The following is a 24,916-nucleotide window of genomic DNA, read 5'->3' as shown; positions in this document are numbered from 1 at the left end:
CTCTTGGGATCTCCCCTTACTTGGCGACATGTTGAGGAGCGTGGCGAAGTCTGACCTCCGCGTCTATGGAAGACTGTTTGTCAGTTGCCGGGGAAACAGCTGGCTCAAAGATATTCTGCATCTCTCAGCTATGCTGTGTCTCTTCGCCAAAGCAAACGGAAAAGATAACGATGGGTGATGCAGCCTGATTGCTGTATCTGTGTATAGCAGAGTGACAGATCACACTACATAAATAAGTGTGCCGTTCCTGTTTCAAGCTAAATAAAGTTGGTTTTCCTAAAGTGCTGAGACTTGGCCTCGTGTTTTGGGGTTCAAGACAGGGACTTATAGTGTGACCCCGATCTTTTATGATTTGCTTCTCTGTCACTTCACTGCAGCTTTATGAGGCTGTTTTTGCACTGCCCTGGCAAGGGACAAACAATTTTCCACAGACGCTGCAATCATGTTTCGGGAAAGTGTATTATCGCAAGAAAATGTTGAGAAAAATTCTGGCCAGCATAACTTGTAGGCAAGAAGAGATTAAAATGAACACAGAAAGAAGCTATTGAAATGATTGCAAACGCCTTTGCGCAAGTTAAAGAAAGCACTATAGTAACAAATACAGAATCTCATTACAACAAAATTTTCGTTATAATGAAATTTTTAGGTCCCTGGGAGTTCGTTATAACGGAATTTGACCTGTATTTAATATAATCATAAAATTTTGATTTTTCATTTTATTTTAGGTAGAATGCCCAGAGGGGACTGGGCGGTCTCATGGTCTGGAATCCCTACAGTCTGGAGTTTTTTTGTTTTTTCTGTCCCCCCTGGCCATTGAACCTTACTCTTATTTGATGTTAATGTTGATTTATTTTGTTTTATAATTGTGTCTTTCATTTTTCTATTCTTTAATATGTAAAGCACTTTGAGCTACTGTTTGTATGAAAATGTGCTATATAAATAAATGTTGTTGTTGTAAAATAAGACTATTACACATTAAAAATAAACCCTAGCATTAAAAATATATATTGGAGTTTTCCATGTCTTTATTCAATTTTTATGACTTTCTTATATTTCTTGGTTTCATTTCTAAATGTTGCTGTCAGTCCAGCTTGAAAACATAACGCCATATTGTATTCCTGACTTACATTGCTGCTGCTCAATACCATTTATAGGATGTTCATTTTTTCATCAGTTTCAGACTTGTAACTATTGACATGCTCCATGGTTCAGAGGTACAGTAATCCCTCCTTGATCGCGGGGGTTGCGTTCCAGAACCCCCCGCGATAGACGAAAATCCGCGAAGTAGAAACCATATGTTTGTGTAGTTTTTTTATATATTTTAAGTCCTTATAAACTCTCCCACACTGTTAACATTATTAGAGCCCTCTAGACATGAAATAACACCCTTTAGTCAAAAGTTTAAACTGTCCTCCATGACAAGACAGAGATGACAGTTCTTTCTCACAATTAAAAGAATGCAAATAGATCTTCTCTTCAGGAAAAGAGAATTTCAGAGGGAGAGAGAGCACTCGCAAAGAAAAGCAAACAATCAAAAAATCAATACGTGTGCTTTTAAGTTTGCCGGCATTTTTTAGAGGAGCGTCAGTATCTTCTAAGCAAACAGCCTCTGTGCAAACAGCCCCTCTGCTCACATCTCCTCCGTCAGGCGCAGAGAACGTCAGAGAGGGAGAGCGAGATTAAAGCAACAATCAAAAAATCAATACGTGTGCTTTTGTGCTTTTAAATATGCCGAGCACTGCAATAAAGCGGCATTTTTTTTAGAGGAGCGTCAGTATCTTTTAAGCAAACAGCCTCTGTGCAAACAGCCCCTCCGTCAGGTGCAGAGAATGTCAGAGAGGGTGAGAGAGAGGCAGAGACAAGCAAACAATCAAGCTCCGCGCGGGATGCATATCTTATAGCATTGAGGAGTTTTAGTTAATATGTAATACATGCTCTGATTGGGTAGCTTCTAAGCCATCCGCCAATAGCGTCCCTTGTATGAAATCAACAGGGCAAACAAACTGAGCATAAATTAAAAGACCCACTGTCTGCAGAAATCCGCAAACCAGCGAAAAATCTGTGATATATATTTAGATGTGCTTACATTTAAAATCCGCGATAGAGTGAAACCGCGAAAGTCGAAGCGCGATATAGCGAGGGATTACTGTATACATTTTCTCAGTTTTCAAACCAGAAAGTTTTTGGTATAAAATCTCAATTTAAATTTGCTAATATTTCAATCCCCTTTTCCCTCTGAGATCACAAGAAGTCTCAAGTTCCATCTCTGAGATACATTTTCAGAGTCTGTGGTTTTCTGTAATAGGCCATTTTACTACAATGATTCTGATACTTTGCCATAGTTACCATTTATTCATCTTTTTCTATACAATATATCAATGTAGCATTTATTTGGTCTGTGTTGTTACTAATTGTACTTATTTTATCTATCTGTTCATTTCCTTTTTCTGTGTTTGCTGCAAAGTTGGCTAGCTCTACTTTTTAATGCCTTGCTGGCTTTAACTCAACTGTTTTATTTACTCTCTAAACTCCCAGGTCACCCTAATCAGCCTGGGGTTTCATAGCATATTGTATTCTTTGTTAAATTCTTCTGAAGTAGACCATGTGGATGGCACATTAATTAATGACATTAATATTGAAAGCATGCCACCCTTGGCCTGACTATGGGCAGGTGTAACATGCATTGCCTAGGCCTTCTCCACCACCATTTTTTTGGACTTCCTCTGGGATCTGCATCATGCTTTTCTTTCGTATCTGAAATATCAGGTGATATCTGCTAGGTGTTTAAAATGTGGAAATCCAAAGATAAATAAACTAACAATACATATAAAGTCAAATGATGTCAGGGAGACATCTAAAGTGTCCATATAGGAGACCCAATGTCTTCTTTGTATTATGTTTAATTTATAGTTTGCTACATGCACTCTGGGCTCCTTGATTGTATTCATTTCTCTTTATTTGCATAGTAGCGTTTTAGTAGCCATACACCACTAACAGACTATTTCATACAAGGCTTTTGTATTTCCGTACAGAGGGTGTTAAGGTCTCAAAAAAAATTTGATGTTCATTTTGTAATGGTTGCCGTTGCACAAATTATGACAGTAGAATTAGATCCCTTGCATTTCTTGCTCATGTTTTTTAATTACATTGCTTTATGAACTGCACATTGTATTTTATTATTTGGCATGTAGATTTTCCAGTGAAAAGTGTATACATACCCATATAAATTCTTTAGAGATTAAACTATTTTGTAACCACAATTTGTTGTTTAATTATGTAGTATGTTGTATTCACAAACTTGTTTAATACTGAAAACAGTTTACTGAAAAAATAGACTGTGGTTTTTGGCAAGCTTAACCTTTTTTTAAGGACAAATATATTAATTATGCTGAGTGCCACTAAAAAAAACTCTGTTTCAGATTTAAAAGATTACACACTTCAAGCATTTTAGCCAAACTCAACCTAATAGTATACTGTTAATACATTTTTTAGGTTGGTTGAAAAGAGACAAATTTCTGAATTGTTGCTAATATGCTTTATTCTATTTGTCTCATTACAGTAATTCCTCCTTTAACAAGTCTTGATCCAAAAAATTTGATTCCTGCACTAAATGAAGATGAAGGATATTATCAAATTGGTCCATCTGAATACTGCAATGAAATGTTTGTTTTGTCAGTAACTATAGCTTTTGCAGCACAACTGGAACAGGTAAATTTCGTATTTTGGCAATTTTGCTTTTTACTTTTGGATATGTAAAATATGATTGTTGCTGTAACTTAAAACAAAGATATTTCTAAATAGAAATACAGCTTAAGATTTTCATGTATGAATTGATGAAAAAAATTATTTTTGTCATTTTTAGGCAGTGCTTCTGTTTATGTATAATATGTAATGTTACATACATGCTCTTTAAACCTTGTTTAATGATAAAAAACTAGCTTTTCTTCTGTAGAGGAAATTATCAGTTTTTCATATATAATATTGACTTGTCAGTTTGGATCATTGATTAACATTCTAGTTTTGTTTTAAATTATATAAGCATTTTAGAAATTTGATTTTTTCCCCAGGGAATTGCTCATGGAAATGGTAATAAATTTACAAGCAGAAACCTTAATAATTTATTTATTTGTAACAGTTTTTGCTTTATACTTGACCATAAATATCACATACCAAATCAGTATTGTGCGACTTGCAAAAGATCAAATTCATCATCAACAACAATGGGCAAATTTTCTCCTTTAAAAAAAAAATACACCACTACTACTATGCTAATGTAATATTGCATATTTATGTGCTGTATATGGGTACTTTATTAATTTACTTTCTTGGGGTAGAGAAAAAAGTCATCTGAAGTAAGAACAGTCTCCATTTTAGTTGGCCTTTCCAACTTTTATCTGTTATAAGCAGCACTTAACTGTGAATGAGAGTTTATCATTTTAACAGATTTTTAGCCACTGGAACCATAAAATTATGCCTCCAGTGAGTTGCTTTCTGGTTTTGGTGCACCAATATTTTTATCCTTAAGTTTAGCGATATGGTGAGTCTCGTTCCTGCCTAGATTCTGCAAACTGTGCAATTTTCTTCTGCCTAGTCTTTGTTTGTTTGTTTGTTTGTTTGTTTGTTATCAAGTCGACATAGCATGATCTCCTCCATTGTGTTAGCCTTCATCTCATACATTGAGTGCTGGACCATCATGTACTATGGCCTTTTACAGATGAACTGCAATTAGAGTGTTCTGTTCAGCTTATTACAACAGGATGTTTTCACATTTGAATGTGCATTTTATCACATTTAAAGATTATGAAAAAAATCCTTTTACTGTTCTTAATTAAGTCTAACATTATTAATGTACTTTAATATTATGAAGCAATTTTTTGATGAATATTTTGTGAATATATTTTAATATTAATTTAATTTTGCCTTTATTTCAAGTTAATCCCTAGCACAACAAAACTCCCAGATGAGAGACCAGAGTTTTTCTTCTATTATACATTGCTTGGAAATGATGTTACCAATAAACCTTTCACTGACCTAATTAATTGTGATTTTAAACCTGAGAGAGCCTCAGTGAAGATACGAAGTAGTCCTGAAGTCCTGAGAGTGTATTTTAGTGCTCAGCCCAATTTACAGGTTTGTGTGGGTCTTTAATATTCATACTAAATACAAATGATGAATGGAGAAGATTAGAGAAATGGATGACACATTACTAACCATACCAAGGTGAATGTCTTCCCTCTTGCAAATCATTAGTATACGAACAACTGCAGTGGTTTCTACCTTAGCAGATGATACAATACTGGTCACTTTATAATAGGATGATGGGGAAATAACATGGACTAGTTAGGCTGTTATTGCACAGGTGTTGGTCATTTTTATTTATTTTTACATGTGACAAAGGTATACATCTGACCACATATTTCAGTGGAAAGAGCCTATTAGCCATGTATTTATGAAAGTAGATAAAGGACTCTAAATTTAAAAAAACTACATTTTTTAATGTTGACACTACATCAGTGATTTACCTTATTAAAACATTCCTGTAGCATATGTATAGTTAAACAGGAACACTCTTAACAAGAGTATGTAGTTTGTAGTGATTAACCTCCAAGCAATATACTATAACATAAAATAAAATAAAGTTGTGGCAGTCCAGAAATATCCTCTTTGTCATGATTTTTTGTGAGAATCCAAGCAGTGGATGACAGAGTAAATCATTTTTTGTGTTGTCTGAATTTGTTTTGATAGATAGGTAGGCAGGAATATTTTAGATTGTTTTTACATTTTCTTGAAACTTTTATACTTTTAATTTTAAAGTGCTTATTTTGTCTGAATTTGTTTGGAATATTTCGTGATATTGATTTCACTGTAATATTACTTTGTTAATGTTTATTCTAATGTAATGTGTAAATTAATTCGAGGAAATGGTTGAAAAGCACATTTTGCTTACAATTACTCAATTTCCATTATTACAGTTCATAGTACATTTTTCTAAGCAAGTTAGTGTAATTTTGAACTTTTAAATGTGAGATTGGCATTGCTTCTAGAAGATAATTAAAAGCTGCCTCCATTTACATTTGATCAAGTATTTTATCTGACACTGCAGAAAGTATTAAAATGTTATCCTGATCAATAGTGATAGTCTCAATAAACAGACCAACAGAGAGCATGTTTCAAAATATTATTGCAATTAAAATGTAACAAACGATACTTGTGTTCCTTACAGTTTTTTCCATAAATATTTTACATGCAGTCCAGTACTCCTTAAATCTAATGCTATAGCTTATTTTATTTTCTGTTGAACATCTGGTTGGATAGGTAATTGTACTTACTATAATTGAACATTTAAACATATCTTAAGGTAATGCACAATGTCGCATAATGTAATTGATAGGTTTTTTGTTATGTAGGAACACCTGTATTACAACCCAGTCAAAGGTCCACATAATCCAATTAGGAGATATAGGAGAGAGGAGGATCTGATGCAACACAGAAGACAAACATGAATAGTATGCTGAACCACTGCAGAACCCACTTATGCTTATACCCATTGTCAAAGATATAGGCCAATTTATAATCATGATTTAGCTTAATTCACATTTTTTGTATATGGAAGGATAACCAGAATACAAAGAGATAAATATAGACAAACACCACAAAGACCATGATGACGGATAGGTTTCAGTCTTGGAAAGTTGGATCTGTGAGGCAGCACAGCTAACCAATTAATCACTGTTATCACCCTATACTATTAGTACAAATTGTCAGTTATTGTTTATTCACTTTTGTTTCTTTATAGTCAAATTAGTTTTAACATTTTTATGAATAAATACTAAAAGATGTCCTTTATCATTCAAAATTATTATAAAAATAAATAGAACAAGTACAAGTAATAATTATGTATATGCATGGTGAGCCAAAATGAAGTACAACATATTCTCAAATTCATTGTGCAAGTTAGAGGCAGCTGAGTTGGTTGGGAAGTCCTCAAGGATGCTATTTGCCACACAATTGGCACTATTCCCCTTGAAAGGCCTGAACGAGTCATGCAAATGTTCAGAAAATGTCTCGAAGAGTGTATCGCTAATGATGACCACTAGCTTGAAGACATCATTTTTTAAAACGCAGTGAAAAAAATCTATTTTGTATACCCTTTCTTGTCATGTAATGAAATTTATTTTATCCTGTAGCTTCTTTGTAGAATAAACATTTTAAATGTGGTACTTCATTTTAGCTCACCTTGTAAATGCATGTAGTCCCCAGGTTACGGACATCCGACCTACAACATACGAACGGGGCCGCAGCTGTGACGCATGCACCTCAGTAACTGCCGCTCCATCATTCCCCAACAAAGTGAATCCTGGGGACGCTGCAAGCGGAGGCTGGAGGGGGGTGATTTCACTGCTCGCGCTCTCCTCAGGCGGCTCCCGGCGGCAAACAGTTTCACTGCCCGCCTACCACACATTCTGCCTGTTCATTCTAGGTGGGCGGCTGGTAATGCTGCAAGCGGTAACCCGGTTGTGGCTGAACAGAGGCCATTGAGGGTGAACAGGGCAGCAGGGGGTAGCATTGTAGTGTGCCTCGGATGGCTGCGTGTTGAATGGGGGTGGTGGTGCGGCGGACATTGCAGGCAGCATGCTGTAGTGGAGGTGACTGTGAGGTGAGCTGGGGATGAACTGCCCCTCGCTGCTGCCCCCATTCATTCTCAATAGCAAGCCTGCTTATACTGTTACGCACATAGCAGGAAGTTGTCTCGTCAGTATAGGATGGCCCAGATCTAATTATGCAGATCCAGATTGTCTGGATGACTTTGATTTATGCAGGGGCGATTCCAGTTTGGCGCAAAAACGATTCTTCATATTGTCAGTTTGCACACTTCTCGATGGTCTGGGATTTTTCAGGTGATTTTCTATGTAATAAACTGAATAAGTTTTATAGCGTAATGAAAATTGCATAATTAGATCTGGACCACCCTATACATGGTGCCTTCCTGCTGTGATAACGTGCATAGTGCTGTGCAGAAGAGCTCATTTTAACTTTTTATCTTAACCCTTCAGCAATGTCTCTGAAACACAAATCTGATGCAAGTGCTGGTGATAAAGTAAAGAAGAGAAAAACCATCACCATTGAAAATAAATTAGAAATTATAAAAAGGCCAGAAAGAGGTGAAACTCCATCATTTATTGGCAGAGCACTTGGTTACAGTTGGTCAACAATAGCATTTATTAAAATAATGTACCTGTTCCGACTTACATACAAATTCAACTTAAGTACAAACCTACAGTCCCTATCTCATACGTAACCCAGTGACTACCTGTATAATATAAAATATAGATTAATATAAATATACAGATTAGCAGCCATTTTTATTACTTCTATACTTAAGATGACATAGTCCCTTGTGATGTACTATCTTCTGTTACATTTTGTTCTTTTTGGAAACCAGTCAACTGTATTCTCAAGCGTTATGTAGTGAAGAGTTAAAAGAATATGTATACACCTTTTATTTCCAATATTTTAATTAAGAAAACCAACAATTTTTACAATACTTCTTGATTGTAATAACAGGTGTGGTAGAAATTAAATAAACTCATCCTCTGTTAGGACAAGTTTGATAAAACCTCTTCAAGGCAGTAACCAGGGAACCGAAAACGTATCCATTGTGTCCTGTATTTACTCTTACATCAAATGTTGAAGAGGGAGCATTCATCACAACAGTCTGTTACAAAATGGTCAAAAAAGTCAGGGCAGAGGTCTGTTTTATAACAACTGAATTTGCATAACAGTACTGTATTAACGCTTAAATATCATACTCTGATTGGGTAAGAGACATGAGGTGCTTTAGCACAGAGCACAACCAGCATAAAATAGACGTCTTTCTCCATTATATCCATGTTCTTCAATATCTCTTGAATTCAGCTTATCTTGTTATGAAAACAGTATGTGTTCCAACTAGCAAATCTTATTAGGTGCATGAAAGAACATTACTTGTTTGACCATTTCAGCAGTCTCTTCATGACATTTCTAAAACTAATGCTTATATATTTCAGTGTGCACTGCAAACCAAAATACTTAACTATTGTTACCTCTAAATTATTCTCTCACACAGGTGTAATATTTTTTCACTTATGTATTTTTTATGTGTAGTATCTGTTTGATGTTCCCTATTAATCCTATGATTTCATTAACTCTTAAACTTTTCTTCTTTAGATCTACCTTTGTTGTGGAGACCAGTCTCTTGGAAGCACTGACATTTCATTGGCAAGCTTCTTGAAGAAAAACATCACTGATGTTGAAAACCAACCAGTTGCAATAGAAGGAGTCTTCACTCTTATACCACCTAATCAATCTAAACAGAAAGTGCTATCCGTTCCTCTTGAATTACAACCAGCAGTTGGTGTATCTGTAACACTGAAGAAAGAGAATATTCATTCACAGGTACCTGTCACAATTTATGTTAATATAATATAGTCTGTAGATTTGCACCTGTGTTATTATCTCAAGAACCTCATGTTTGGGCATTTTTTTCTGCTACTTTGATTGAACTATCCATTGCTTTATCATTCTTCAGTCAGTATTCATATTCCATTTAACAAAGTATATTCATATTCAATTTAACAAAGTAAAAGGAGGCATTTCTTAACTCTTTCAGAATTTTTACATCTGCAGAATGGATTACAAAATTTAACTTTATTTATCATAAATGTTGAAGTAAGCATCAAAACACCATAAAAGCAACACATTATTTGTTGGGAGTAACTAAAAAAAAAAGGTCTCAAATGACCCAAAATAATGTGTACTATAAAAATAGGATTTTTTTCTGTGTTTTTACTGTTGTCAAATAAGTAACCAGAACATCATTCTTGTTTAGCCAGTATCCTTATTCTGTATTTCTCAATGAAAGTCAGGCATTGTTCTTTTTGAATATATACAATTGTTTAGTGAATTACATATTGTATAAGTATTACAACATGATATTTCAAAATGTCTCTACCAAGAAACAGTTTACAATTGTAAAATCAATCCAAATAAAAAAAAAAAACTTAAGAAATTGGTGAAATTGAAGAATCAGAACTGAAGTGAAGCTTCAATAAACTTTTCCTGAGATGGAGAAGAAAATTACCATAACAACAATTTTTAAAAAAATGACATTGCTTCACCTAAGAAATTGAATATTTATGTTTTTAAAATTTCTTTGTTAAAAGGTTTTCACAGGTTTCATTTGTACATTGAGCTCTGCATATATACTGTACTCAATATATGTGTAATTATACATACATGCATGCATACTGTACATATAAGATGATATCTCCCCCTTCTAAATTAGAGCTGCATCTAGAGCTGTATACGTTTTCAAACATTTTCTGACTCTTGCTCTTACTAGTTTTGTTATGTGAGTGCCAAGAATAAAACATTCACAGACTTGGGAAGGATATTCTAGCTGCACACAATATTTGGCCCAGGATTTAAACCCAAGATTCCTGAGTCTTGAGACAGCACTATTAACCACCGTACAACCAAGCTGCCCCACAGAAGAATAAAGATGGTTATGTTATTGCAAGTTTATAGTATATGGACACAATTTGCAGAATGTTTAAGCTAAATAAAGTTTTCCTGTGTTGCTTGTTTTATGTAGCTGTCTACTCCAGAAAAAGCCCAGGGTATAGGTAAAAAGGGAACTACCTTCTCTCCTCTTCCAAAGTCTCCTAATCCAGAGCAGATTACGACCACTGCCTTGCAAACCAGGAGCCCATCTCCTCATAATGTCCCTATCCCTACTGGCAGTGAAATCACAACAGAAAGTGAAGCAGAAAGCATACAGGATGACCACAAGATGACTAGGAGAGGTTTGCTGGGTATGTCAAATAACCTTTTATATTTAGAATTTTTTCCATTTATTTCTAATTATAAGTATGCTTAGTTAATCTAGTTAAAAGTAACATTGGCAATAGAAAGCTGTTCTATGCTTATCTATGTAAATTTCTGGTGACAACAGGTAAGCATAAAGTGACTCTTAAATAATCAAAAGAGAGAAATGAGAGTTCCTGTGAAAAAGGGGCTGGGTATTAGCACTGATGACCTGATTTGATTTGATTCTTATTCACAATGCCTTGATTCGATACCACTTGACTGAATTAGCATGCACTAATATATTTGAAGTGGTGGCTTTTTTACAAGTTACTTAGTGAACATTAATATTATGAGACAAATTTTAGTGACTGTTTATTTGAAGGATGTCTACACACTTCATAACATATGCATAAAGCTTGGAATGACATTTAAGAAGAAATATTTTAGAATTAATGAACAGTTAACATCATTATTTGGATGATGGGGCACAAAATATATAAGAAAAATTCACCATAATTTAACAAAGATAAGTATCACCACATCAGAGTCCCACATTATGGAACTGGGCTCCTTGTTTTAATACAGTGCAATGGCATCTACTTTATAAAACATCTTGTGAATAATATTATAGAATAATCAAATATTGCTTCTTAAATAATTCAGTGATATACAATATCATATTCATGTGTTATGAATAACCATGTAGATACTCTTCTACTAAACTGTTGACCAAATTTATTCCCCTATTGGACATTTTAAAATAATCTTGATTTAGTCAAAATTAAAGGTACAGTGGTAAGACTGATGTCTTTCTATAATTTTACAGACTACACAGATCTTCAGTTGCTCATTTGTAGCAGTCATCTTAATTAGTTTTGAAAATGTGTCATTACAGTCTTTAGACTAAAAAGGAAGCATTTTAAAATGAGGATCTAGAGCTGATGCTTGTGTGACAGTAGCCTTGAATGATCAATACTAATATAAAAGGCAAAGCCCTCACTGACTCACCTACTCACTCACTCATCACTAATTCTCCAACTTCCCGTGTAGATAGAAGGCTGAAATTTGGCATGCTCATTCCTTACAGCTTACTTACAAAAGTTAAGCAGGTTTCATTTCGAAATTCTACGTGTAACGTTCATAACGGTTGACAACGTCCGCCATGTTGAACTTTCTTATTTATGGCCCCATCTTCACGAAATTTGGTAGGCGGCTTCCCTGCGCTAACCGGAACCAATGTACGTACTTATTTCAGTGGTATGATGCCACTGTCGGACGCCATATTGAACTTTTCAATGGTCTTTGTTACTTATGGACCCATCTTCAAGAAATTTTGTACGCGGGTTCCCAATGCTAACTGAATCCTACTTACGTACATATATACGCCCATAGCCTGCAGCTCGGTCACCGTGTGAGGTGGCGTTGGTTCCCCCATCCCAACTCCTCCCACATTGTTGGCTGCCTGCCTATATAAGGCCGTCTGTCGCTCCGGTCTCTACATTCCCTTCCTTTCTTCGCCACGGGATTCACGTCTCACCATCGTTTAAAGAACTGTCACTTACCGAGTGGTTTCCATGCCCGGAGATGGCACCTACCTTTTCCATTCTCTGTGTTACATATTGCATGGCCATATCAGGCTCACTCTTGATATCCGGAGGAACATTGTGTCTTATGTATTGAATAACAGGGACAGGTTCAAGGTGTGGACTGATGATGGTACAGGAGATAATTATACTACACAGGAGCACTATAAGAGTGAAATGCTTAAGCCCTTCACTTATGGTTCTGCATGTGAGTTGATGGCTGCCGCTGAATTGTTTGGTTGTCGTCTTCAAGTGTACTGAAATGGCCAAATATTGTACACCTTTCGACAACCGCCAATGCCTCTTAAACATCTTAGATTGACAGGTGACGATTTCAGTAGTGGACACTTTCATGTTTATGAATGTTTAAACTCTCAAAAGCTGGATGTGAAGTTATCGATGAAACCGGTTGTATGCTTACAATGCTTGACAGATGCCGAATGTCACTTCAACACAAGTCCTGCAAACACTGTCATAATTTAAACAAACCATGAAACTCTAACCAATTATGACAGCAGCAATCCAAGCTGTGAGATTTGAAACAAGATTACTTTTCACATGGCCAACTGTACGTTGCATGCTCAAGAGTAAGCTCAGCGCACAGCTTGGTCATATTACAACCGGAGGGCCGAACTCACAATGTGGTTTACAAAGAGATCCTTAACATATAATTATTGGTATATTTTCCCTCAGTTTAAAAAGGTTTAATTTTCTTCTTAATAAAAATTTTAAGGCAGTACTTTGCCGCTGCGAAGCGCGGGTATTTTGCTAGTTGTAACATAAAAGAATAATACGGAACTGCTTTGCTTTGTGAACACCCTCACTTTTGCATTGCAGACTGTTCTGAAAATTTCTGCATTTGCTCACTTGCTTTGCTAGGTGAGGCATGTTGCAAACACTTTTTGGCAAACTACTTCCACTGTATTAGTACAGCTAGACTGGTGCTTGAAGAGAAACATTGGAAATGGTATATAGGTTTTTGGGACAACAGCGAGTCATCTCAGCAACTCTGCATATAGGCTATCCCATCAACCCAAGCAACCACTTCCAAATCCACAGTTGAAGTTCTTCCAGCTCAAGTCTGTTTATCTGTGCCTGGAGTTGTATTAGGTCAGGTTGGGGAGCATGCACTGGTACAAGTAAATAATACATTGCTATTTGGAATACATGTGTTCCGTGTCTACAATGATCTGGGTAAATGTTGGATGACAGGAGATGCGAGGCAAGAAATGTTCAACACACAACTAAAACAGAAACTTTTTTCATGTTATAGTAGTGTTTTACAAAAAGCTGATGTGAAGTGTACAATGTGTGAGGACTGAAGTCCAAGTATCAAATAAATACTTTCACAAAAGGTGTAACAAAACAAGTGTGCTTTCATTCAAGAATATAACTGAAGAAAAAGAAATCATTCAATTTACATGTTACTGGCAAAGTGTAAAAACTGAAGCCAAACTACAGTGCATCCAGAAAGTATTCACAGCGCATCACTTTTTCCACATTTTGTTATGTTACAGCCTTATTCCAAAATGGGTTAGATTCATTTTTTCCCTCAGAATTCTACACACAACACCCCATAATGACAATGTGAAAAAAGTTTACTTTTATTATTAAATTTATTAAAAATAAAAAAACTGAGAAATCACATGTACATAAGTATTCACAGCCTTTGCTCAATACTTTGTCGATGCACCTTTGGCAGCAATTACAGCCTCAAGTCTTTTTGAATATGATGCCACAAGCTTGGCACACTTGTCCTTGGCCAGTTTCGCCCATTCCTTTTTGTAGCACCTCTCAGGCTCCATAAGGTTGGATGGGAAGCTTCAGTGCACAGCCATTTTAAGATCTCTCCAGAAATGTTCAATCGGATTTAAGTCTGGGCTCTGGCTGGGCCACTCAAGGACATTCACAGAGTTGTCCTGAAGCCACTCCTTTGATATCTTGGCTCTGTGCTTAGGGTCATTGTCCTGCTGAAAGATGAACCATTGCCCCAGTCTGAGGTCAAGAGAGCTCTGGAGCAGGTTTTCATCCAGGATGTCTCTGTACATTGCTACAGTCATCTTTACCTTTATCCTGACTAGTCTCCAAGTTCCTGCCACTGAAAAACATCTCACCAGCATGATGCTGCAACCACCATGCTTCACTGTAGGGATGGTATTGGCCTGGTGATGAGTGGTGCCTGGTTTTCTCCAAACGTGACGCCTGGCCTTTACACCAAAGAGTTCAATCTTTGTCTCATCAGACCAGAGAATTTTGTTTCTCATGGTCTAAGAGTCCTTCAGGTGCCTTTTCGCAAACTCCAGGCGGGCTGCCATGTGCCTTTTACTAAGGAGTGGCTTCCGTCTGGCCACTCTACCGTACAGGCCTGATTGGTGGATTGCTGCAGAGATGGTTGTCCTTCTGGAAGGTTCACCTCTCTCCACAGAAAACCTCTGGAGCTCTGACAGAGTGACCATCGGGTTCTTGGTCATCTCCCTGACTAAGTACCTTATCTCCCGAACGCTTAGATTAGATGGCCGGCCAGCTCTAGGAAGAGTCCTGGTGGTTTCGAACTTCTTCCACTTACGGATGATAGAGGCCACTGTCCTCATTGGAACCTTCAAAGCAGCAGAAATTTTTCTGTAACCTTCCCCTGATTTGTGCCTTGAGACATATCCTGTGTCGGAGGTCTACAGAAAATTCCTTTGACTTCATGCTTGGTTTGTGCTCTGACATGAACTGTCAACTGTGGAATCTTATATAGACAGATGTGTGCCTTTCCAAATGATCGTCAGAACAACTGATCATTACCTATTGTCTGCAGACTTATAACACTTCGTAAACTGAGGTTGGAAAACCATGCATTTCTTTATATTTCGCCACCCTTCACAAAATCACCCGTAGCAATGGTACTACTGTGAGAGAAAGTTTATTGGACAACAACCTTTTGTCACAAGGGCTTCCAGAACAGAACTAAAGAAAAATCCCATCCAACAAATTTTCGGGGAGAGAACAAAAAAAATAAAATATAATTGTTAAATACAGCTCTGATTTATTGTATTTTGTAAAATACAAATCCCATGTGTTAGACTTCACACCAGATAATCAGCAGTAGATTTCTATGCACTATCCCAAAAAAAGAAAACAAGTTCAACGCACTAAAAGGATTCAAACTAACTAACCTTTACATGGAAGTCCAGATCTCTTCTCCAATAGGTGTCCAGTCCATTTCTGTGTTAACTTAAAGGTGGCTGTCTCAAACAGTGCACATCCCTGGGTGAATTCTGCCTTGGTTTTATTTTTGTTACAGATAGCTGCCTCCTTTTCTGCTTTTCTCAGTCTCCTCTGTGTTAGTGGCAGTCCTTAAAAAATCCCCCTACCATCTAATGGTACACCACATCACTTTCTTCTTTAGCAGTTATCATAACCCTGAATTGTCGCACTGACAGCCAGAAAACCATCCTGAATTTGGTCCTTAAAACTCAGCCGTTGCCTTCAATTCCTATTTAAATGTTGCTGTAGCGGATTGACTTCTTCCGATAGTGTCCGATGTCACTCCTTTCAAAGAGCATATTATGGGACTCCGATTACAGCACTCCATGGGTGCCTTGTCTGTTGTCTCAGTGTATGCTCTGACCGCGGTGAGCGATGTCTCAGCGAGAGAGACATTTTATTCACAGCTTCGCTCGGTGGTTGATGGGTGCCCACAAGGTGACACTCCTCTGGTCATGGGTGACTTCAGTGCAACCACTGGCACTGACAGGGCTGACTATGAGGATTGTCTCGGTCCCCATGGATCTGGTGACCGTGCTGAAAGTGGCTCTATGTTCCTTGACTTTGCAAAAGGTCAGGGGCTGCAAATTGCTGGATCCTGGTTCCAGCGCCCTGAACCGCATTGTTAGACTTGGTACTCCAGTACTGGTTGTGCTGTGAAGGAGATTGATCATATTCTCATGGGCAGATTCTGGAGGCTATTACAAAACTGCACAGTCTACAGAAGTGCCCAGTTTGTAAATTCTGACCCCAGACTTGTTGTTGCTACTCTTAGGATCTAGCTTAGGTCCAATAGGTTATCGCCTACTAGGAAAATGAGCCTGGACTTGGCCAGACTCCAAGAACAGGCTGTTTCTAACGAGTTTGCACGCAGTTTGTGTGAGGAACTTTCAGATTTGGGTACGACTGCCGATCCTAATGTGATGCGGGAGACCTTCCGTGATAAGACCCTGAAGGTTGCTGAGGTTGTGTTGGTGTTACCGGTGTTCCCAGAAGGAGGTGTTTTATCTCGTAGGGCACCCTGGATATCATCGAGAGGAGTCACAGTGCATGGCTCAATTTGGATGGAATGGTCATGAGGTCGCTGGAAAGGACTCTGTGGCGCTCCCGATATCTATACAAAAGGTCGATGGTCCAAGTCTTTAGAGTCATGGTGCTACCTGTCTTGCTACATGGTTGCGAGACATGGACGCTACCCAGTGACCTGAGACAAAGACTGGACACCTTTGGTACTGTGTCTCTCCGGAAAACCCTTGGGTACCGTTGGTCTGACTTTGTGTTGAATGAGCAGTTGCACATGGAGTCCTGAATGAGGCACATTACCTGTATTGTGAAGGAGCATCAGTTGCAGCACTACGGCCATGTGGCGCGTTTCCCCAAATGTGATCCGGCTCGTAAGATCCTCATTGTTGGGGACCTGAGTTGCTGGACCAGGCCAAGGGGCCGCCCACATAACACCTGGCTGCAGCAGATAGAGGGTCATTTCCGGAGGGTGGACTGGACCATGCGTCTGCCTGGGGGGTTGCAAACCCTGATCCGAGTTGTTTCGTCGTCTAGTGGGTGCGGCAACGTACTGTACCAATGCATGCTCCCCAACTTGACTTGATGTAAGCCTGGGGAACCCACCTGTGGCCAATATCTTGTCTATTGCTTATGTGTTACCACATTTTTAATCAAAAAAGAAAGGATATTGAATGTATAAACTTCAAAATTTGTTGTTTATCTTGTTTGATGAGACTAAACAGTCAATTTTACCACTGTAATAAGGTGAAATGTTGTTTTGAACAAGTTTCAAAAAGCATCCTAATTGTTTCCTACTCATATTTAGAATTATCCTTATCGTCATCACAGGTTTAACTGCTCTTTTTTTGGGTTTATCTAAATTAGCTACTTCAAAGTTTGTTTTCTTTTTCTGACTACAGTCTTGAGCATTATTTTGAGATCCATTCTTCTCATTTCACCTGACACCCCCAACAGTCCTGTATAACTATGCATGTGACAAATAAAGAATCTTGAATCTTTATTGGTCTATGTTGGGGCCTTATCCACACCACATCCATCATGGTGCACCACTTCAGCCTTTTGCTCTGTGTGCCCAGGACCCCTGTTCTAGGTTGTTTTGTCCACTTTTTCATTTTCCTTTTCATCCATGATACTCCACACATCAACCTGATAATTATCTGTTTTTTCCCCCCATCTTTCATGTTTTGCCTTTAAGGACCATGTGTCACTCTCATATTACATACTGCTTATCTTCATACAAGTATCAAACCTTTTATTCCAATGCCAGAGAAGCTCCTTTAGCAAACATACTTCTCACACTGTCCTTCCATTACTTTCAAAATTATAACACTCAGTACATACTTCCTGTTACGTGTCTCCATGCCTCTCACTAAAACATCTACAATTAAGTGATGTTGTGATACACACCCTATCCCATTGATAATGTAACATTTTTCACCAAGTCCCAATCCCCTGCTCAGACCAGTAGCCTATTTTGTATCTTACATCACAAAATTAAAATATCCCCAACTTGTTTACATCCTCCTTAAACATGGTGTTGCAACACCAAACTTCAGAATTATCTTACTTTCTATAGCCCCTGTGGACACCTTCATAACCTTAAGCCATGGCTCCAACATTCCTATTCAGCACCCCAGATTCCATCTCTGTCAACTTGTTGTAAATCTCATTATATTCAATGCTTTTGTCAACCTCTGTCTCTTGACTTCTGCAACACACGCACTTACCCTGTCTTTTCTCAACCATTTACTTTTTTTTTAACACAAGTGTACCAACATTGCTATCACTGCTCCCCTGCTAGAAAAAATGTTTATTTTGCTACTTGTATTAAATATTTAATTAAGCAGAGAGAAACGTATTAAAAAGTTAATATGGTGGCAGGTGAGGAATCCAGAAAAAGACACCTTTTAAGTCAGACATGCCAATGACAAAAGTGAACAACAGATCATCACTCACGTATAGAAGAGATCAAATTAAATCTTACCCTAAAAATAGACAACCAAATTACATTTTTTGACTTTCTCAGAATTATGCCAATACTATTCTTTATACCTACTTTAAGAGATATCCTTTTCTGTTTAAAATGCTTTTCCCATAAACATTGGGGTCCAAGAAATGTCCTACTATTACATTATGATTATTAAAAATCATAAAAGTGCTGATAAAGATTTTACAAAGTTTCACTAAACTTTATTTTTCTTGGTTTCTTATGATGCATATCTGAGATATTCCCCTTTACACCCCATTCTTGCTTACTGTGAATAACTTTAAACGTTGTTTATGACTTATTTTTCTATAACAAAGTTTCTTTGCTTTCATTTATTTACATGGTTTATAAACATATTTATGTTTATTGATATGGTTTTGGTTTCTCAGATTCAAAAAAAGAAATCAGTAAATACTCTGATCAGACGAGAGCAGATTCTCTGAACAAGGAGCGAACATTTCAGGCAACACCTGAAGGTAAATTTTAGGCAACTGTTCTAAATAAATCATTCCTCTCAGTACACATAAGGTTTGCAACCATGTTGTGTGTGCTACCATCTTAAGTTACATAGTTATTTTATTTTTAGAGTGTATCTTGTCAACTTTTATCCTTTAGCTATGAATGGGAAAAATGTACCATGGTTTAATTTTCCATGTTTCCCTTATGTAGCTGAAGATAAGTACTGTAAAGTAGATTTTGTTTTGTCTGTAGTTCTTTCACTTTTTAAATTTGTTACTGTGTCATTTTGGAATTTGTTTTCTTACAATTTGGGAAATGAATTGTACTTTTTTAAAGTACAATTAAAATATTAAAATGTTTGTTAATGGTTAAAAGTGTGTTATAATTTACGCTTGAGCATTTGAAGAAAATGAGCAATTGCCTGCTTTAATGTGCAAATTGCCAAAGATGATTGAGTATCCACTAGAGTTGTCTGTATACAATATAAGGGTCTAGGTTCTAATTTTACTTCTGTAGTTGTATTTTGCTAAATATTAAAATAAAAAACTAGTAAAAATTTACTTGACAGGACTTATTTTAACTTTTTAACTGAATCACTTAGCTGTTAAATGTTTTTGTAACTAAAAATGTAAAATTTCAAGCAAGGAAAACAAAATGTGTCATATTTAGAAATGAACTAAAGAGGAAATAGCTTAATAAGCTGTTGCACATTGAATAAGCATGTGCTCAGTTTTTATATTATACTAAAAACAATATCACATCTTCATTATCTGCTGATATAATGGTTCACCATTTCTATGACATTAATAGTTTTATCAATCAGCCAATTTGCAAGTATGCAAAATGTTTATATTTATAGTATCTGCAGTTGCATATAAATTTGCAAAAAAGTGTGATTAAATTAACCCCAGATTCTCTAGTCCCAACCCATACTTCCAATAAAAAAATGTGTAAGTGGCATAGCCTTAGTTGATTACTATATCGACTGTTGTCCAGTTTCAGTACTGGTAATAAAAAGCCATATTAGTCATACATAAATGTGTAAAAAGCTCTAGTAATTAAAAAATGTGTTAATTTAATCTTAAAACAGTACTCCCCACACAAAGGTTTTTTACTTCTGTAAAATTAAAGATCTGAGAATTTTACTGCAAGCAGTGCAGTTTTGTTAATTATTTGAACAATTTTCCAATATTATTTTAATAGGTCCTTTATATGTTTCAGAGAATGTTTCCCACTTCCAATCAGAAGCTGATGCTACTGCCTTCAACAGTTCTGTTTCAAGTTCTGAACTGAAGATTGCAATTCCAGCATCTGCTCATCATTTTTGCTTTGCTTTGGATTTAAGAAGTATAAAAGATATGGATGTTGGATTTCCTGTCAATTGTATGTTAAGGTAATGCTCATATTAAAGTATAGCTTTTTTTGCTCTATAAACTGATGGCATATTACTAAGTAGTATTTTTTCATGATATAGTTGTAGCTTGATGGGCTTGGATTTTTTTATCTTTAAGATATAAAAAATAATTAAAATTTGATATTAACATGTTCAGTTGCATTATAAACCATTAAAACCATTGTATCTTTATCTTGTAATATCAGTGATTACTGTATTTATTTCTTGATGCTCAGCTAAATAAAAATCTATATTTTTTGAAAACCTTTTGGCATTGGATATAACAACCAACAGTTGTATGAATGCCAGCATATTTGAGATATTTATTAGACTTCAATGCAACACCATTAATCAACTAAAACTGTGTGTCACTGGATGAGTGTTGCTGCCTGTGCTGAAAATCTTGTTCCAATAATGCACAGGCACAGTTTGGCCAGAAAAGTCTCTGGGAAAGAATAACTTGTAGATCTTCTACTGAAGTGGACCATACAGCCAAAAATAGTTAGGATAAAAAGTAAATTTCAGATAGTGATAATTTTTGCAAAATACAGTAAATAATACTTTGTTCTTTATAGTAGAAAGATAACAAAACCTGCCTCCACAGAGCAGAGTGAAATTTTGACATTGTTGGTGGAATAAAAGCTTTAAAATTCTAGCTAAAGTGGTAATGAAAATCCCATCTTGTACAGCAAACTAGACTAAGAAAACTTTATTGTAAAAATAACCCACCATGTTGTTATCATTACTAAGTAGTTTAAAATATTTAATAATTATAACTGCCATATTATCACTTGGCCCTGTTTACAGTGTTACTTATGTACTATGAAAACAGTTTTTGGGATATATATATATATATATATATATATATATATATATATATATATATATATATATATATATATATATATACATATATATATATATAGTATATATATATATATATATATATATATATATATATATATATATATATATATATATATATATATATATATATATAATATACACACACACACACACACTCACCTAAAGGATTATTAGGAACACCTGTTCAATTTCTCATTAATGCAATTATCTAATCAACCAATCACATGGCAGTTGCTTCAATGCATTTAGGGGTGTAGTCCTGGTCAAGACAATCTCCTGAACTTCAAACTGAATGTCAGAATGGGAAAGAAAGGTGATTTAAGCAATTTTGAGCGTGGTATGGTTGCTGGTGCCAGACGGGCCAGTCTGAGTATTTCACAATCTGCTAAGTTACTGGGATTTTCACGTACAACCATTTCTAGGGTTTACAAAGAATGGTATGAAAAGGGAAAAACATCCAGTATCCGGCAGTCCTGTGGGCGAAAATGCCTTGTTGATGCTAAAGGTCAGAGGAGAATGGGCTGACTGATTCAAGCGGATAAAAGAGCAACTTTGACTGAAATAACCACTTGTTACAACTGAGGTATGCAGCAAAGCATTTGTGAAGCCACAACACGCACAACCTTGAGGTGGATGGGCTACATCAGCAGAAGACCCCACCGGGTACCACTCCTCTCCACTACAAATAGGAAAAAGAGGCTACAATTTGCACAAGCTCACCAAAATTGGACAGTTGAAGACTGGAAAAATGTTGCCTGGTCTGATGAGTCTCGATTTCTGTAGAGATATTCAAATGGTAGAGTCAGAATATGGCGTAAACAGAATGAGAACATGGATCCATCATGCCTTGTTACCACAGTGCAGGCTGGTGGTGTAATGGTGTGGGGGATGTTTTCTTGACACACTTTAGGCCCCTTAGTGCCAATTGGGCATCGTTTAAATGCCACGGGCTACCTGAGCATTGTTTGTGACCATGTCCATCCCTTCATGACCACCATGTACCCATCCTCTGATGGCTACTTCCAGCAGGATAATGCACCATGTCACAAAGCTCGAATCATTTCAAATTGGTTTCTTGAACATGACAATGAGTTCACTGTACTAAAATGGCCCCCACAGTCACCAGATCTCAACCCAATAGAGCATCTTTGGGATGTGGTGGAACAGGAGGTTCATGCCCTGGATGTGCATCCCACAAATCTCCATCAACTGCAAGATTCTATCCTATCAATATGGGCCAACATTTCTAAAGAATGCTTTCAGCACCTTGTTGAATCAATGCCACGTAGAATTAAGGCGAAAGGGGGTCAAACACTGTATTAGTATGGTGTTCTTAATAATCCTTTATATATCCTCTATATATATATATATATATATATATATATATATATATATATACACACACACACACACAGTATGTAAAAAATTGTTTTTAGGTGGTAAAGTTTAAATTTGCAAAAACATTTTGTATATTTTTCTTCTTTAAAAAGGTATTCATATTCCTTTTTTGGAAGTGCGGCACCTATCATGACAAATCCTCCAGTAGAAATACAAAAAAATATGGAAGTATTCCTACCTCAGTCATACTGTGCATTTAATTTTGCCGCTTTGCCACATCAACTGCAAGATACCTTCCTAAGGTATGTATTTATTTATTGGAGTAATTATTCATTTTACAATATACAATTAACTCATTCACTGACCTTACTAATTAATAAAATTATAATAAATAATAGCTCTTTTTTGTGTATCTTTTTCTCATTTGTTTAATTTTTTACTTTTGTTTGTGAATGTGTAATGCTATTTTAGATTGCAAGTATGTTGTATATACACAACCAGTCAGTCCTGCATTTCTTAAAAAGACAATTCATTAGTTTTAATAGCTTTAACTAACTCTGGTATGGAACAATTTTATACAACTTTGAACACTGTTTACTTTTCAGAAAAGCATGCCAGTTTGCTTATTAAATATAAATACAAGTCTGGGACTTCTCTAATGCACTTCATTTAATAGTATGAGATGCATTGCAAGAGCATAAACATACTTTAATCTATTTTCAACTCTTTTAATGTCTGGTGTAAGCAGCTAAGGCACAGAATTCTAGTACATATTGTATACAGAGAGTGAATTAGACAATATCTGGTTTCTTTTCAGGCTCCCAAAGTAGGACTGAGTGCCCATTTGGAGTAAAATGGCCTAAGTACTGCTGATCCTTGATCTGCTAGGTTGTAAGCCTGGTTGTTATATCAATTTACTGTTTTCTAATGGTGTAATGGTTTTAAACCAAATCATGATCTAGACTCCATCCCTTTTTTATATTTGTTGCACTATATATAAATCAGTATTTGTGTTCACTATCACTACCTTTTTTTCCCCTCACGATTCATACTCTCTATTTGTTTCCTTTTAGGTCACCTCTATTAGTTGAGTTGTGGCACAAAGATAAAACATCTAAAGATATTCTTTTGGGAGTTTCAAAACTTCAGCTCTCCAATGTTCTTACAGGAGAAAAAAAAAGACTTTTAACCCATTCTGGAGACCAGTGCTGGAAGCAGTCTTACACAGAGAGAGTGCCTGTAATTTCAGCAAAAGGGTATTTATTTTCCATAAAATGATTTGTTAAATATAAAATGAATGTGCATATATTAATTGTATGTTTTTGGCAGGCAGAGGGGATTTTAGGTACAAAACTGGATTCCACAAAGTTCCATTCCAATCTCTGAGATATTGAGTAACCCAGAGGAAATTATGTATGTGCGGCTTTTGTGGATTTTTTACATACCCAAAAAATTTAGGGAACACTTACTATCACAGACTAACACCAAATCAGTTAAGCTTCAGGAATATCAGTCTGTCCAGTTAGGAAGCATAAGTGATTGTGAATCAACTTCACCTGCTTTGGTGCAAATAAATGTGACAACTGGAGAGGCAACAGCAAGACAACCCCTAAAAAGTCAGTGCTTTTGCTGATGGTGGCCATAGAAAATTGCTCTCTCCTTATCCTACCTGACTGCTTCTTCTCTGGTTTTGCATTTTGCTAAGGTTCTTGTCACTACTGGTAGCACAAGGTGGTACTTGCAGCCAATTCAGGTTGCACAAGTCATCCAGCTCTGGGATGGCACATACATACTGTACATACTGTGTAAAAAGAAAGCACAGACAGTATAAAGTTTTGGGGTTTTCCAGCCCCGTATATTGCGGACACTCCACAATAATCAAAAAACAGGTCAAAGATATAAACAAAATAGTTCATATGCGCGACGCCGTTCAGCGGCGTCGGCGCCATTTTATATTGGAGGAGCCGGAAGTGGAGGAATGCTGGGAAGGAACCGTGAGGGAGGATGGGACTGCTGACGTCAAGGAAGATGGCGGAGGAAGGGTGGAAGTGGACGTACTGCGGGAAGGTTACAATGGTGGAGCATCTTTTCTTTCCTGGAAGACAAAGGAGAAAGGTTAGTACCCCGCCTCTCCCTACCAGCTGAACGCCTTTCGAAGCGGTGCAA

The 24,916-nt window shown here is 36.6% G+C and overlaps 1 protein-coding gene across 1 annotated transcript in view; it reads left to right on the top strand.

Annotated features, from left to right (window-relative positions):
* Nucleotides 1-24,916, top strand: part of LOC120532710 (centrosomal protein of 120 kDa) — a 142,943-nt gene that overhangs the window by 26,081 nt on the left and 91,946 nt on the right. Inside the window, exons 5-12 of the mRNA XM_039759011.1 lie at nucleotides 3,560-3,708; nucleotides 4,933-5,130; nucleotides 9,208-9,435; nucleotides 10,634-10,853; nucleotides 19,083-19,169; nucleotides 20,374-20,545; nucleotides 22,903-23,052; nucleotides 23,824-24,006. Of these exons, the coding sequence (XP_039614945.1) occupies nucleotides 3,560-3,708; nucleotides 4,933-5,130; nucleotides 9,208-9,435; nucleotides 10,634-10,853; nucleotides 19,083-19,169; nucleotides 20,374-20,545; nucleotides 22,903-23,052; nucleotides 23,824-24,006 (1,387 nt within the window). The remainder of the gene's footprint in view (nucleotides 1-3,559; nucleotides 3,709-4,932; nucleotides 5,131-9,207; nucleotides 9,436-10,633; nucleotides 10,854-19,082; nucleotides 19,170-20,373; nucleotides 20,546-22,902; nucleotides 23,053-23,823; nucleotides 24,007-24,916) is intronic.

The sequence above is a fragment of the Polypterus senegalus genome, chromosome 7 (assembly GCF_016835505.1).
Source record: "Polypterus senegalus isolate Bchr_013 chromosome 7, ASM1683550v1, whole genome shotgun sequence".
Classification (NCBI taxonomy): Eukaryota; Metazoa; Chordata; class Cladistia; order Polypteriformes; family Polypteridae; genus Polypterus; species Polypterus senegalus.
Note: the sequence above shows the minus strand (reverse complement) of the source record. Positions and strands in the feature narration are given on the sequence as shown.